This window comes from Gambusia affinis, linkage group LG15, assembly GCF_019740435.1.
Source record: "Gambusia affinis linkage group LG15, SWU_Gaff_1.0, whole genome shotgun sequence".
Taxonomy (NCBI): Eukaryota; Metazoa; Chordata; class Actinopteri; order Cyprinodontiformes; family Poeciliidae; genus Gambusia; species Gambusia affinis.
The window spans coordinates 6742797-6758100 of record NC_057882.1 but is presented as its reverse complement, the minus strand read 5'-3'; the positions used below and the strand labels follow the sequence as shown (position 1 = coordinate 6758100).

Here is a 15304-nt window from a genome sequence, read left to right as displayed (position 1 = left end):
GTACCTGAAGGACACCAACATGCTGTTTGTTGGGGGGCTGATGGTGGCCGTGGCTGTGGAGCACTGGAACCTCCACAAACGGATCGCACTCAAAGTTCTGCTGCTCGTTGGAGTCCGGCCTGCCCTGTGAGTCTCCGGGTTCAGGGTTTAGGTCAAAGGTCACCTGTTTAATATTAGCGATAGCAACATTAGCAATGAATGTTTCTGTATGGGTAAAAACCATTTTCCTCCATTTCTTCAGACTGATGCTGGGGTTCATGGGGGTGACGGCCTTCTTGTCGATGTGGATCAGCAACACGGCCACAACCGCCATGATGGTCCCCATCGTACAGGCTGTCCTTGAGCAGCTCCTTGGCGATAGGAAAGAGGTTGGCGTTGGCGTGGAGATGGTGAAGATCCAGAGCAGGACTGCGTCTGTGGAGCAGGAGTATCAGCAGAAGACCATCAGCATCGAGGAAATGGCCGAGCCAAACAAAGGTACAACACAGCCCATCTGACGGATTCTGGCACCGCAGCCTGTCCCGGCCTCCTGGATCCTCCAGTCAGTTCATATTTCAACTGATATGATCAATTCATTTCTAGATCTCAACCTATCAACTAATCATAGTCAATCAGAGGAAGTCATCAGCCCAGAAGACACCAAGGCACCTAAGCAGGAGTCGATATCTGGGCATCCGACAGACAATCAGGAGGTTATCAAACCGACACCCCAGGACAAGCCTCCATCAGACAGCAGCAGTCTAAGTGAGTTTGAACAGCTATGAGTTCATGGGTACCAGGAAAGGATGGTTCCCTTCGCCGGCTGCTGCAGTGAAAGGTTCTCTATAAGCAAAGTGATCAAATTCATTTGAAATCAAGTCATTTCTTCTGTTAACACAGATTCAAAGTTGAGATACTTTATAAAGAGGAAAGACTGAAACAAATCATTACTGAACTGGTCAAAGTGACACCCTTGGTGTCACTTCTTCACATTAATGCTGAAGGTCAGGTTAATTCCCTGCAGCTGGGTTGTAAATGCTTCGGTCCAAAAGTAACAAATTCTGCTTTGTCTCATTTAAAAAGAGAAAATCAAACGTCTTCCTCCTAACTGTCTGGATTCATCAGGATTTAACGGTAAATAAAACAGAGCACCATCAGTGTATAGATAGACGTGGTCCTCATATAGAGCCCTGTGGCACTCCATGACTATCTGCTGTGTGAGAGAGGTTCATCGTCTTCATACATGTCATTACACTGAAAATATCACATCCTTGAGTAGCAACTATTGTCCCACTTTTAAATATTAAGTGTATTCTTGGATTTTTCCCAAAAACCTCAAAGCTTGAGGAGCATCACCACTAAAGATAGACTGAATCCCAACAATAAGGTTTTAAACAAAGTCTCTGTACATTCTCACAAGAAGATGAGTTAAAGGAGAAAGTAATCTGTGTCATCAATGAGAGTTTACCCAGAGCAGAAGGTCGTGACCTCTGCCGGTCAGAAACAGACCAACCAGTGAATACTTTCTATATCAGAGGTCTTACACATAAAGGAGCCGATTCTTTTGGTGATCATGTTGCTGTAGCAGGTAAAACAAGGAGCCATGAGAAACGTCTATAATGTCGGACTCTTTGTGCTCAGCGGTTCTGACGGTGGAGACCAGCTGCGCTGCACCTGAGCCGGAGCTGGAGGAGCTGAGTGATGAAGATGAGGAGAAGAAGAGGATGAGCAAAGGTATTCTTCTTTCTGTGTGCTACGCTGCCAGCATCGGAGGCATCGCCACCCTGACAGGAACCGGGCCCAACCTGGTTCTGATCGGACAGATGAGCCAGTAAGTACAGACACTAAACCCAACCTCAGATTTGAGCAGAACCAGAGGTTTTAGTCCAGGTGTTGCTGCTGTATTGACCAGCTGCTAGTTAGATACACAACTAGCTCCAGTTTTCCATCACTAGTCATTCAGTAGCTTTAATAAACTGAAGCAGAACCTGCTGACCCAAAAGCCACTGATGGAGGATCTGTCAAAGTTCTTTCAGGGAACGGACTCCACTGGGATCTGCACATTAAGGCGATTTCATCTTCCCAGCAGCTGGTTGTCTGATTCCTGTCTCCTTTGCAGACTGTTTCCTCAGAACGGTGATGTGATCAACTTTGCATCGTGGTTCGTGTTTGCCTTCCCCACCATGTTGATGATGCTGACGCTCTCCTGGTTCTGGTTGCAGTTCCTCTTCATCGGCTGGAAGTTAGTCGCTCCTCTGAAGCAGAGACAGACGGCTCGTCTTGACTGCAGAGCCCTGAACTCATTCTGTTGTTTCCTCTCCAGCCTAAAGAAGATCTGGGGCTGCGGCTTGGTCCAGTCGCACAAGGAGAAGACTGTGTACGACGCACTCAGGAAGGAATACAGGCGGCTGGGACCCATGAGTTACGCTGAGACGAGCGTCCTGGGAGTCTTCATCCTCATGGTGGTGCTGTGGTTCACAAGGGACCCTCGCTTTGTGGACGGCTGGGCCACCCACGTCTTCAACGCCAAAGCAGAGTGAGTTCAGCCAATGAAAATGGTTTAGACTGGAGCAGTAGCTAGACTTAGCGCTTTGTATCAAACTGGTCCTGGGTTGACGTCCCAAAGATCTTTCAGTCTGGATCCTGTTCAAAGTGGAAATGCATGGCTCATTTCTAAAGCAGCATGGAGGGAGTTCTAGATGCATGAGTCCTGCAAACAGAACCGAGCCTAGCATGATCCTTTAGCTTACATCTGATTAGTAAACCGTCTCCATAAGGTCTTCTTCACATCATCTAGTCTACAGTCCACTGAGGCTAAGCTCTACAGGTGGGTGTTCACTGGAATTCATTAGTGCCCACTAGGGTCCACTAGTGTTCTTTAGGGTCCATGAAGCGTAAAACATGAATAAAGGTCAGAGGAATGAATGAATCCAAACTGATCTCACCTCAGACCAAAACCGTCCTGAACAAACAGGAACCAGAGGTGCAGAACAAACACGGGAAACGTGTCCGCGGTTTCAACCACCGACTTTGACCCGTGACGCTGCACTGGCTTAGATCACCTACACGGCTGCAGATCAAAGGCCAATTTTATGCACTTCAGTGGGACACAAAGTCTGACATGAAACATTAAACTGAGCATTACTGCAAAAGAAATATTCCTCAGTGAAAGGATGGACCACCAGGACGCACCTTACAGACAACCAGGAGACAACATGGAGACACTGGACTTGGACGGTTGAATTTAAAAACAAGGTGTTCTAGTTTCAGAACACCTATTTGGCTGAACGGACAATTCCTTCCATTCAGCCAAAACAGAAGCAAAAAGGCCAAATACCAGAAAATGAAGGAGGACATCCTACAGCTTTAAAGCTCACAGTGTCTCCTAAGGTCAGGGTCAAATGTGAGGCAGCAGGACGTGATGCAAACAAACTGTCAGAGGACAAAGTCCACAAACAGTCCAAAACGTCCAACAACATCAGAGGACACAGCAGAGACCCTGATAAATAATTTTAAAAAAACATCTGAAAGGAGCTTCAGAGCAGAATAACATTACAGAGAACAGGAAGTGCTAAACCTGGACAGGTCCAGGGTCTAAACCCCAGAACTCAGAAAACCTGCACGGACTCAACCCCCGGCAGTGTGAAGTCTTTAAATCTCACTGTTTGATGTAGAACAAAAGTCTTCACACCCAGGGACTTTTCCACCTTCTGTCTCGTTTAACTGCACAGATTGCATGACGGCGCTCAGGGGCCAGCGTGTTACTGGTCTACCTGGTGGGAAGGTTTGTTGAGCAACTCTGAGCAGAACTGGAAGATTTTGGGGAAATTCCTGTAAGTCGGAGCCGATGCCCAGCGGTGGGACCCAGCAGGGTCCTCCGGATCAGAACCGTTCAGCTGCAGGTCGTACAAACAGACGGGTCGGATTCCCCCTCTGCAGGACCTGCTGTGACCTTCAGCTGAGGAAACAGCAGCAGGGACCTGCATGTCCACTTCTGGCATCGTTCTGCTCAGAGACAAGGAGTCGTCTGATTGGTTCAGATGCTCAGAGCTCAGATCGCTAACCAGGTTACCCTCCAGCCGGGAGTCCAGATGTCTCGTATTCACCCCAACCTGCTGCGGAACCACAATAACATCGAGTTCATTCCAACTGCTCAGAGATTCTGGGGTTAAAGGTTAGATCACAGGAAAATCTGAATCTGGAAAGAATCTGAGTCTGAACAACGCCTGATCCAGTTTCCATTTCTCATGACTGTATCATCATCACAATATTAGTGTGCAAAACATTCACATGCCAAAGGACCATTTGGAGTGCAGTAATACAGAAGTCACACAGGTCTGAACTGGAAGTGATCCGCGCCACTGAACCCCCATCTAGGTAGGCAAGTGCAGCGCAGAGCGTGGATGGACAAACAGTTTGAGACGAACAAAGAAAGTAGAAAACTTGATGAGTAATATTTATAGTTACTTACATTGTTCATAAATAGGATAGGAAAAGAGGTGAGCGCTAGTTCTACGTTTGTGGCTCGTTCATTGTTTCCATAGCAACTCCACAGCACCTAAAATGACAGCTAGTTACGGAAACCTACCAAGATGGCAGCCACAAAGTTCCTTGCAGTGTGACATCACATGAGAACTATGTAGAGTTGGCTGATATATTTTACAAGTTCTGGATCCTGAGGTTCTGCTAATATTGTTCCCACCTCAACAACACTGATATCTAGTGTTTTATATCTAGTAAAATCCGACCAGGACCAGGGCGGCTCCGGATTCCAGTCACGTTAATGAGCTGAACTGAGACCTTTTATTTAAGAATGGAAGCCCTGCAGAGGTCAGAGGTCAAATGGAGAGATGCTGCCACGTGGAGACAGTGTGGACATGACCCAGTATGGACTGGGTCGCTGAGTGCGTGCAAACAGTTGGGCCATTCATGAACCCAGCATGTTGGGTCCATGAAGTCCAGACTGCAGCTGATCAGGAGATCAGAGACACTTCCCACATTGACAAAAGCCTGGTTCTGCTGGGTTCTGCTGGGTTCTGTGTGTCAAGACCTGCAGCAAATTGACTACAAGCTGTGTGTGTGTTTGCATGGTTCTGGTTCTGTAGGGTTCTGTGAGATCAGTTTAGTTCTGTCTGTCTCTGCAGGTTCGTCACCGACGCCACCGTCGCGTTGTTCGTCGCCATCTTGTTGTTCGTCCTTCCCTCCGAGCCGCCGCGCTACCTCTGCTTCTGGCGGCGCTCCGCCTCCGGTAAAACTCACTCAGCACACACTTCCTGGGATTCACACAGAATTCGAGCTGTTTCTCCTCCAATCAGAGAGCCGGCTGTCCCAAGGCCCCGCCTCTTCGCTGCTCACCTGGCAGGTGACCCATGACAAGATGCCCTGGAACATCGTCCTCCTGCTGGGGGGCAGCTTCGCTCTGGCTAAAGGCAGCGAGGTGAACTCCACTTTTCCATTTGGAGTTACATTCCAGAGGAAATTCAGTGAACAGGCAGAGATGCACTGCAGTTTAAATTCCTGAGTCATGACCTCGTCATGTTGTGGTCTAATCACTTTCCAGAACAGCGAGGCTTCTGGGAGGAATCATGTCTGTCTCCGTGTTCGCAGGTGTCCGGTCTTTCCCGCTGGCTCGGCGCTCAGATGACGCCGCTGCACTCCGTCCCGGCGTGGGCCATCGCCATCATCGTCTGCCTCCTCATCGCCACCTTCACGGAGTGCACTAGCAATGTCGCCACGGCAACGCTCTTCCTGCCCGTCCTTGCCTCCCTGGTAACAGTTGCAGGTGTAAGCAGGATGCCAACAGCGTGGTTGTGGTCGGCGCAGCGTAAAAGCAGGTTTTGTTTTGTGTTCTGGTCCAGTCCAAGTCCATCGGCCTGAATCCGCTGTACGTCATGATACCCTGCACACTCAGCGCCTCCTTCGCCTTCATGCTGCCCGTGGCCACGCCCCCCAACGCCATAGTCTTCTCCTCCGGCTTACTCAAAGTGTCCGACATGGTGAGTGGCCCCCCACTGTCTGTGTGAGAAAAGCAAGATCCACAATGATAACCTGCTGTTGTGCTGCACGGCGCCCCCCGCAGGCTAAAACCGGCTTGGTGATGAACATCATCGGGATATGCTGCATCACTCTGGCCATCAACAGCTGGGGGCGCGTCCTGTTTTCCCTGGACTCTTTCCCCTCGTGGGCCAACATCACTTCCCTGGAGTAGGACCCACAACCTCCTGCCAGCCGGCATCCTCCAGTCCTGAGCCTCCAGACAGCAGAGTTCTCCGAAAACCGCTCCCAGCTTTACTTCATCTTCACGGTTCGGAGAGAATTCAGGACTTTTTCTCGTCTAATGGTTGTTTATGTACGGCAGAGTGGAGGGGTTCAGAACACTGTGCGGTGAACGCTTCCTCATCCAATCTGAATCCAACTACTGAATAATGACAGGCTGGCACCAAGCAACCAGATGATCAACTAATCAACTGATCAACCAGCACCGGCAAATAAGAAGGAAGCTACTCACTAGTGTTAGCTTTGGAGCGATTGGTCACCAGTTGGATTGATTTCTTTCTTTGCTGTCCTTTGGTGCGGATAGGCTGGTGTTAGATTTGGATAGCCTCGCATTAGCATTCAATAGGTTGGATATTTATATGCCAACAGTTTTCTTGATAAAATCTATAAAAATGTAAGAAAGGGGTGACCAGCCTTTTTATGATAGCTGTTTGCCTATTTAAGGCTAATGCTAGCTTCTCCAAAGCTAATTCTAGCCAAACTGTGTTAATAGCCAGCAGAGGAGGTAGTAGGCTAGATGACCAGCCTAAAAGTGCTAATCACCAGCCTTTACAAAGCTAATGCTAGCAGTCTCCTTTTCGTTGGTTGCTCAGATACCGCTGCCAGCCTATCATTAATCAGATCAGTAGCTAATTTCTGAATGAATAAACCTCCTGAGATAAGGATGTAGTCCCCACTGGGTGAAAAACGGTTTCAAATTTCTCTCTACAGCATGGAGTTTCATGAAGCTACATGGAGGCTCAGATCATTTGTTTTCTCACCATCGTCACCATCTGATGAAGGCTCTCACTCTGAGATGTTTGCAGGTAGTTTGGACATTTAGGGCCACGGAGCAAATGGATCAGATCTCACTGGTCAACAGTTGTGACGTGGAACTGCAGTCAGCAGGGAAATTAGTCTCTACCTGATGGGAAGGTCCAAACATGCCAGATTACACCGGATTGCACTGGATTATACAGGGATTACACAGATTTACATCAGTATGGCTGAATGTTTGTACACACAGACCCAGTTTACATACAGAAATAGAGAACCAACTCAGTTCATCCAGGGATTTACATTTCATTTGGAGTTGTAAACTGAAGAATGATGAAAAAAACATGAAAAGACCCAATAAAAGGACTAACAGACTCGAGTTTTGTTGGCTCAAATGGTTCTGATTAATGTCCAAACAGGACATGAGTTCCTCCTTCATTAAATCACAAACCTTTCTCACTTCCTGACAGATTTCCCAAAAGCCCCACAAAGCATCATGTTTCCCACCAACATCTTGGTGGGTGTTGGTGCAGGTTTTTCACTGCAGAAGCAAACCAAACCAAAGGTTACCATGGTAACAATGAGAAGTGTGAGGAAGAGGTTTAATTGGGTTTAAATGTTTCTTGGTTTTTTTTTTTTGTTTTTTTTTTTAAACGTTTTTAATTTTCAGTCAGTAAACAGAAGAAACTCACAGATTTAATGCAGTTGATGAACTCTGCACTGGAGCTGCTCTGTGTTAGTACATAAAAATATTTATAGATACTTTATTATGTACATACTGTACATGTATGTAATTTGCAGAGTTTTCTTTCGTCAGGTTGCCAACAGTTTTATATGTGAAAAAAGTTAATCTGTAAATAAACGTGACAAAATTCACTCAGTTGGTCATGTCGTTGTTTCATCCAAACAGCGTTCAGAACATCCACAGACCATGTTTTACAACAATCTCGTTAAAGAATATTAAAAATCATGCAGCTGCTAATCTCTGCTCAGCATTGGTTAAGACTGAATGCCTTCTAGGATATTTAGCAACAAGATGACACCTATTTCAGTTTGGTATACAAATAGGTGGTTAGACATGTTGTTTTCTATAATTCTTATACTTTCACAAGTTGATTTTAAACTTTTCGAGGATGTGCTCCAAATGTCGTCATACCTGATACCACAGAACACCTTCAGGGGTCTGAAGGAATCCATTTCTCAATGGGTCGGGGCAGCAAAAGTGGGACAAACACATCATTAAGTAGGTGGCCCTAATATTTTAATACTTTTCATAAAAATTTACTGACTGAGAAAACACATTCAGAAAGTTCTTTAACTTCAGTCCATATTTGCTGTCCGTTTCTCATCCCAGTTCAGCTCTCTGTGGCTGTTAAATGTCTCCATCTGGTGTCCAGATACTGAACAACACAAGCCGTAAACTGAAATAAAACGTCGTGGAGACACGACGGTTATATCGATGAATGTTTGATGGCGGACAGCTAACCCCAACAAAGATCAACTCTCTGAGTATTAGAGTCTCTATTTACCAGCTTTTTGGTCAGATTACATTTTTATTTCCGTAACTTGGTCAGAGAATCCGTGTTGCCATGGAAACTGGTTAGTGGACATCGTTGTTATCTTCCGTTGTGAGAGCAGGCTAAGAAGCTAATTGTTTAGATAATTTCATCATTATTAAAAACAATGAAAGGGTAAAATATATTGTACCGATGGTTAAGGAATCCTGTAAAGTTTTATTATATAGTGTTTTTAGTTAGCTAGAAGAGTTTTATGTAGAGTAAAAAGAAACCAGCCTTAAAAATATGTTTTTTTTAACGGAGTCTGGTGAAGAGAGGGGAAGCTGTCGGTTAAATAGATCATTTACTGGTTGTTGCTGCTGGGTCAGGTTCTGTTCTGTTCTGTCCTCCAGACGACCAGGCTAAGAACCGGTTCCAGTCCGAACTGGAGTTCGTCCAGTGTCTGGCCAACCCGAACTACCTGAACTGTAAGTGACCCGGTTTCAGTCCACAAGTGGAGCAATAAAGGAACATTTCACCGGTTTAACCAAAATACTGGTTTATTCTGAGCAGAATCTGAGCCAAACCCAAACTGGTTCATTTGGAAGAGAATCAAAAACTTTTTAAATGATCCGGATGAGTTCCAGTTCCTGCAAAATCCCAGTCAGAACCGTTTGGGTTCCACCAGACTGACCTGTAGTAACCTTTAGTCAGTGCTGGATCATTTCTGAGTCAGAACCAGGTAGGTTCTGTTCAGAACTAACTGGAGACACATAACACAGAGAGCATGGGGGTTTGTGGAGCCAGTTCTGCTTTAGAACCCGTCCGTCTACGGCTGACCGGGTTCTTGTGTTTGTGTTGCAGTTCTGGCCCAGAGAGGGTTCCTGAGAGACCGACCCTTCATCAACTACCTCAAGTATCTCCTGTACTGGAAGGAACCCGAATACGCCAAGTTCCTCAAGTAAGCCCCACACCAGAACCTCTGTCCTGGGTCCGGTTGACTCATCAGAACCCGCTCCACAGTGGAACCATGACCTCCAATCCAAACCGGGTCAGAACTCTGGGAAGGTTCTTCAGACCTGTTCAGGTTTTAGATCCAATTCAATCAGGAATTGATTGAATTGGATCTATCAATTCCTGATATCAAACAGGAAACAGTTCAGATTATGAGTTTAAATGTTGTTTCTGGAGAACCAGAATTAGGCCGGATTCGGATTTTAGTGAAGAAATCGTCCAGAGAGGTTCTGGACAACCCGGTTTGGGTCAGAGGGTGGAACCTAAACCGGAACCCGGTCCGACCCTGTTGGGGGTTTATGGACTCTGATGGACTCACACAAGTCATCTTCTAGTTCTCCTTCACTTAATTCTCCCTCCTTTATATTCTACATCTAGATCTTCAACATCTAGGTATTGTTCTATTTGTGTTCTTTATCTAGTGATTCTTCTAGTTCTTCTAGTTTCTGTAGTTTTTCTTCTTCTCTACCTCTCAGCGGATGGTCCAGGTGTTCACTCCCTACTCCCCCTGCAGGTACCCTCACTGCCTCCACATGCTGGAGCTGTTGCAGTACGAACACTTCAGGAAGGAGCTGGTCAACGCTCAGTGCGCCAAATTCATCGATGAGCAGCAGCTGCTGCACTGGCAGCATTACTCCAGGAAACGCACGCGGCTGCAGCAGGCGCTGGCCGAGCAGCAGCAGGCACCGCAGCAGGCGCCGCAGCACGGCAACGCCTCCGCCAAATGACGGACATCGTTTGTGGACGGACGCTGACCGGGTCAGAACCAGATCAGAACTGGCTGGAGACTTGATTGGGACAGAGCTGCAGCAAGCTGAATGTTTCCTGGCCTGCTGCAGCAGTTTGTGTTTACTTCCTGTTTGTGTGGCCTTTCTTCTTCTTTTCTAATAAAATGTTTGGGTTCGCTTTGTTTCCTGGAGATGCTGCAGCGCTGGAAACACGGTCAGAACCAGGCTCAGCTCTGTCTGCTGAGAACAAAGATTCAGTTTAAGTCTTTATCATCCCGAACAGAAATAAAATGTTTTCATAACTCAGATCATCCCATTATCTTCAGAGTGAAGCTGAATAATGAGTTATTGCAAAACGAACCAACATACGTTTGTTACTTCAATTTAGCCCACATAAAAGAAACAAAACTTATATCCCTTAACACTCAAAACATAATTTAAAAACTGAAAAACAATAAAGTAAAATGTCTTTTTGAAATATGAGCAGTAACAGTAAATGTGTGTTTTATTGGGACTTTTATTGTGAAGGGTTCAGACCGGAGGTTCCTCTGTTCCTTCTTGAACGCGGTGAACCATTCTCTCTGTAACACTCCAGCTTCCGTTATCTACCTTCCGGTGTTGTGAAGTGAGTCGCGCCCCGGTAGAAACGTGTCTTCCGTCTTCAGGTACGTAGAGCAACAGGGGAACCAAGCCGGACATTACACTCGGTAGTGGATGATTTTATCGATGATTACTGATCAACATGACTCTGATCACCGACTATAGATACTTTAAAGCCCATCACTGTTATCAGGCTAGCAACAGGATAGCTACAGGCTAGTTAAAAAGTTTGGAGGGTTCGCTTCCGGGATGCGAAGTTGTCATTATCTCCCTGTTGTGTTTGGGCATATTTTGGCGTAGCTTTGATTCTGTTTTTAGATGTTCTGGTTCTGTTTTTCTGTTGATTCGTGTTCTGTGCATTAATGTTGATCGGTTCTGTGAATCAGTGAACCCGTGGTTTCCTCGGTTTTGTCTTCCCGAGGACAAAGTCCAAACTGGGTCCAGTCAGATGAGTGCGGTTATGAAACCAATGTACTGTTGATTTTACAAAAAGTTAACAAATAAAAGTTCTGTGTCACTAATGTCACACTTTCCCATTCAAAATAAAATTACCTTATTATATTTTTAAAATAAACATTCTTACACAACAATCCAAAAGAAAAACTCTGCTCTCCACCCTTTATGTGTTAGCTTCCGCTAAATAACATCTTGGTGTAGCGGTTTAGCATTAGTCTTAGGTCACACTAAACATTATGTTGTCATAGTGTCTTAGCATTAGCTTATACGAAGCATCATGCTGGTAGAGCTTGTTAGCTTTAGCTTACACAAAACACCATGCTGATTTAGTGCTTTAGATTAACTCATACTAAATATGCTGATTTGGTACTTTAGCATTAGCTTATGCTAAATATGCTAGTTAAGCCATTTAGCATTAGCAGAACTAATGTTTGTGATTAGTGCTTAGAGCTAGCACAGCTAGGTTTTTGGTTAGCAGTGCCCACCACTGGATATAAGCAATAATCAGTGGGGGTGTATGTACATATTTGAACCTGTGAGGATCAAAGACAATCCTGAAGCAGGATAACATCCCAGAATTAGTCTCCATGGCGACGGAGGTGTTGTGGACCGGTCCCAGATCTTTAATGTGGGAATGTTTCTGTCCAGGTAGGTCCAGCCCCTCCCTCTGGACCGGAACCACAGGATGCTGCAGCGGGTAGCGGTGCTCGGAGCGGGGGCGGCCGGACTCTGTGCAGCTCGCCACATCCTGTCCCGCCCCGCCAGCTTTGTCCCCCCAGTGGTGTTTGAGCTCAGTGGGAATGTGGGCGGGACCTGGTGCTACGAGGAGCGAATCGGGATGTTCCCTAACGGGAGACCGGTGCTCAGCAGTATGTACAGGGACCTCAGGTAAGGTCACCTGTCTGCCAGAAGGGCGAACTCTCATGACCCTCATGAGCCTCAACTCATGAGTTCTGGTTTTCAAACAGAACCAACCTGCCCAAAGAGGTGATGATGTTCCCTGACTTCCCCTTTGATCCTGAGCTGAGCAGCTTCCTGTCCCACCAGGAGGTCCAGCGGTACCTTGAGAGGTACTGTGAGAACTTCCGGATCCGGCCTCACATCCGGGTGAGTCTTCTCGCTGATCCCGGAGTCCAGTAACCGTCCCAGTCAAGATAACCAATTTATCCTCCACCACCAGTTTGACACAGCGGTGGAAAACGTCACGCCTGTTACCATGACAACAGCGAATGGGCAGAGCAAGGTCACATGGGAAGTGACATCATCAGACTCAACGGGTCATCAGAAAACTGAGACATTTGATGCAGTGTTCATCTGTTCAGGGTGCGTAGCGGGTTGCCACCATGGTATCATATGACATAATAATGAAGTAAAGCGATGAAGCAAGTTTTCATATTGGCTATAAACTCTGTTATCTTCAACAAACCCAGTCAGAGTATTGGCTCACCTCTGTTGGTTCTGCCGGGTCTGTCTGGTTGATCCAGTGTAATGTTGAGCTCTTTGGACCGTTGTAAATTTGCCTCAAGCCTTCATGCGAAGGTGGCGCTGGGCAATAGAGGTCGCTATAGAGGCCATCAACACAACATGAGTCTCTAACAATAGCCTTGATTCTGCACCTGATAAGGGTCACTGACATTAACGATTGCTTCGGTTTCTACTCTCCTCCTCATGACACATTGTGGGTATCAACACAATCGGATTTATCACTTAGCGTTAGCCTTTGCTAATTACTGTGTTGGTTTAATAATTTAGCATTAGCTTTCGCCAAATGTTGTGTTGGTGGAACGCTTCAGCTTATCATTTTCTAACCAAAGAATTACAGAGACACCTGATGGTTCCTGTAATTCCCTGTACAGCTTAAATATTCAGACAATGTTCAGAATATTATTCAGAATATTATTACGCCTCCTGCCACCGGGGGTCACTGTTGCTCCAACCTAATGCCTCAACAGTTTAATGCCTGTGTCCTCAGGCATTACTCGGACCCTCACATCCCAAACGTCCCGGGCATACAGAACTTTAAAGGTACCGTGTTTCTCTGAGTCAGGGATGGCAGCAGGTCAAACAGTGTAAAGACTTTTGATAAACGCTGTGTGTCTGCAGGTACGGTTCTCCACAGCCACTCGTACCGCTTCGCCGAGCCGTTCTCGGGTCAGACGGTGATGGTTCTGGGAGCTAAAGCTTCCGGACTGGACATTTCCCTTGAGCTGGTCAAGGCTGGCGCCAAGGTACCATCAGAGTTAATTAAAACTATGAACCATTTTTAACTCGGGGGGGTTCTCCAGAACTAACCGTGTCCTCCGATGACATCAGAGTCCAAATCAATGAATGAGAAAGTGTTTTCTCTGCAGGTGACTCTAAGTCACCGGAACCCTCCGCTGACCGTTCCTCTTCCTCCTGGGATCCAGCAGGCGAGCTGCGTGGTGGCGGTCCAGGACGACGGAACCATCCGCCTCCAGGTGAGCCCGTCCTGCAGAACCAACCACTTTGGTTCTGGTTCTAGCTCCAGAACCTCAGAATATTTCATGTTGAGGTGAAACCTCCCTCTGATTGGTTCAAATATTCCCCTCAGGACGGCTCTGTATGTCAGGCCGACGTTCTGATTTTCTGCACTGGGTACAACTTCAGCTACCCGTTCCTGGACCCGGCCCGGCTGGGTCTGGAGATCCAGAACCACATGGTGTCCCCTCTGTACCGCTACATGATGCCTCCCGCCTTCCCTTCACTGTTCTTCATCGGCATCTGTAAAATCATCTGCCCCTTCCCCAACTTCGACTGCCAGGTGAGCCACAGCATCCGCTGGTGAAGAACCTTGGGGAACGGTCTCAGACGGTTCTGGTCTCCTCAGGTCCAGTTCGCCCTGGCGGTGCTGGAGGGGTCGGTCGCCGTGCCGCCTCAGGAGCAGATGGAGGAAGTAGTGCAGAGGGAGCAGCAGAGGAAACTGGAGGCTGGGGTCCAGCGCCACCACTTGCTGAAGCTGGATCAGGACCAATGGGAATACTGCGACGCGCTGGCCGGTTCCGCCAGCTTCCCGCCTCTCCAGCCGGCAGTTCGCAGCCTCTACGAGGAGGTCTGGAGGCAGAGACAGGTTCACCCAGAAAACTACCGGGAGTTCAACTACAGGCTGGTGAGCGCCACCCGGTGGGAGCAGATCAGCTGATCAGGAGGTCCAGCAGGTTCTACTGAGACCCGGAGAACCTCTCTAGCTTGCCTGCAATTCTGGCGCTATCTGCTGGTCATGACCTAGAACTACCCCTGTGATTCTTTAGCTCAGGAGTTCCCAGACCTTATCATTCCATGGCTCCCCAAAGAGAAACCCGAAACATGTCGAGAAATATTGACTTGCAGAATGTTTTTCTAACTTTTATTCACTATTCAATAATTGTATCAATGTATCATAAATTATTAGGTTATTAGGGTTTCTCTGCAGGAGTTACCTGAAGGAACCAGCTGCTGGACCGTTCCTTCAATTTGTTTCTGGTCAGTTTGTTTCTGATACTTTTACATTTTCCTGCTGTGCTAGCTTAAGCAGCAAAGCACCTTAATGAATCAGTGAGATGAGCACAACAAATAAAATTTCAATAATGTTTTAAAAATGTTTAGTATTATGATTTTAAAACAGTTTAGATCATAATTTTTTATCATCTAAAAAATTATGATAAAAAATTTCTGATGTTTAAGATTCAATCTTGGATCCATATTTTTGAGGCCAACTAGCGCCTCCTGGTGGCCCAACATGGGGTCCCAGCCTCCACTGTGATAAACACTCTTGGCTCATGTTGCACTTTAAACACTGATTATTATCATAATTATCTCAGTCTTATATCACTAACATCACTGTATAAAGTGATTTCCATGATTCCATGTATTGATGGCATAAATAAAGTTTATTTTGTAAAATTGGTCGTCCAGATGAGTTTATTTTATATGTTTTCTAATGATTGTTTTATTTTTATTTCACCATCAGCTTCAAATTGCAACTTTTAATTCACAATAAAT

General features: G+C 46.4%; 3 protein-coding genes across 6 annotated transcripts in view; all 3 read left to right on the top strand.

Annotated features, from left to right (window-relative positions):
- Positions 1-7386, top strand: part of slc13a5a (solute carrier family 13 member 5a) — a 14893-nt gene extending 7507 nt beyond the window's left edge. The window contains 11 exon segments of the mRNA XM_044141152.1: positions 1-126; positions 242-477; positions 583-744; positions 1621-1810; positions 2099-2221; positions 2303-2515; positions 5124-5227; positions 5295-5416; positions 5587-5748; positions 5838-5975; positions 6059-7386. The exon segment at positions 1-126 is cut by the window's left edge and continues 18 nt beyond it. Coding sequence (XP_043997087.1) covers positions 1-126; positions 242-477; positions 583-744; positions 1621-1810; positions 2099-2221; positions 2303-2515; positions 5124-5227; positions 5295-5416; positions 5587-5748; positions 5838-5975; positions 6059-6187 — 1705 coding nt within the window. The 3' untranslated portion in view covers positions 6188-7386.
- Positions 7387-8409: 1023 nt separating this feature from the next.
- med31 (mediator complex subunit 31) lies at positions 8410-10555 on the top strand. The gene is made up of 4 exons (XM_044140451.1): positions 8410-8610; positions 8921-8995; positions 9372-9468; positions 10036-10555. The coding sequence occupies exons 1-4, from the start codon at positions 8601-8603 to the stop codon at positions 10247-10249; spliced, it is 396 nt and encodes a 131-aa protein (XP_043996386.1). The 5' UTR covers positions 8410-8600; the 3' UTR covers positions 10250-10555.
- A 131-nt stretch (positions 10556-10686) lies between these two features.
- LOC122844728 (flavin-containing monooxygenase FMO GS-OX5) lies at positions 10687-15205 on the top strand. 4 transcript variants are annotated; one of them, XM_044140449.1, is made up of 9 exons: positions 10687-10914; positions 11958-12193; positions 12274-12412; positions 12486-12628; positions 13278-13330; positions 13409-13533; positions 13657-13764; positions 13878-14087; positions 14154-15205. In XM_044140449.1, the coding sequence occupies exons 2-9, from the start codon at positions 11991-11993 to the stop codon at positions 14463-14465; spliced, it is 1293 nt and encodes a 430-aa protein (XP_043996384.1). In that variant the 5' UTR covers positions 10687-10914; positions 11958-11990; the 3' UTR covers positions 14466-15205. The 4 variants fall into 4 exon arrangements, with proteins under 4 accessions (XP_043996384.1, XP_043996381.1, XP_043996385.1 ...); XM_044140446.1 differs by having other exon boundaries at positions 11954-12193; XM_044140450.1 differs by having other exon boundaries at positions 10687-10956.
- The last annotated feature ends 99 nt before the right edge of the window (positions 15206-15304 follow it).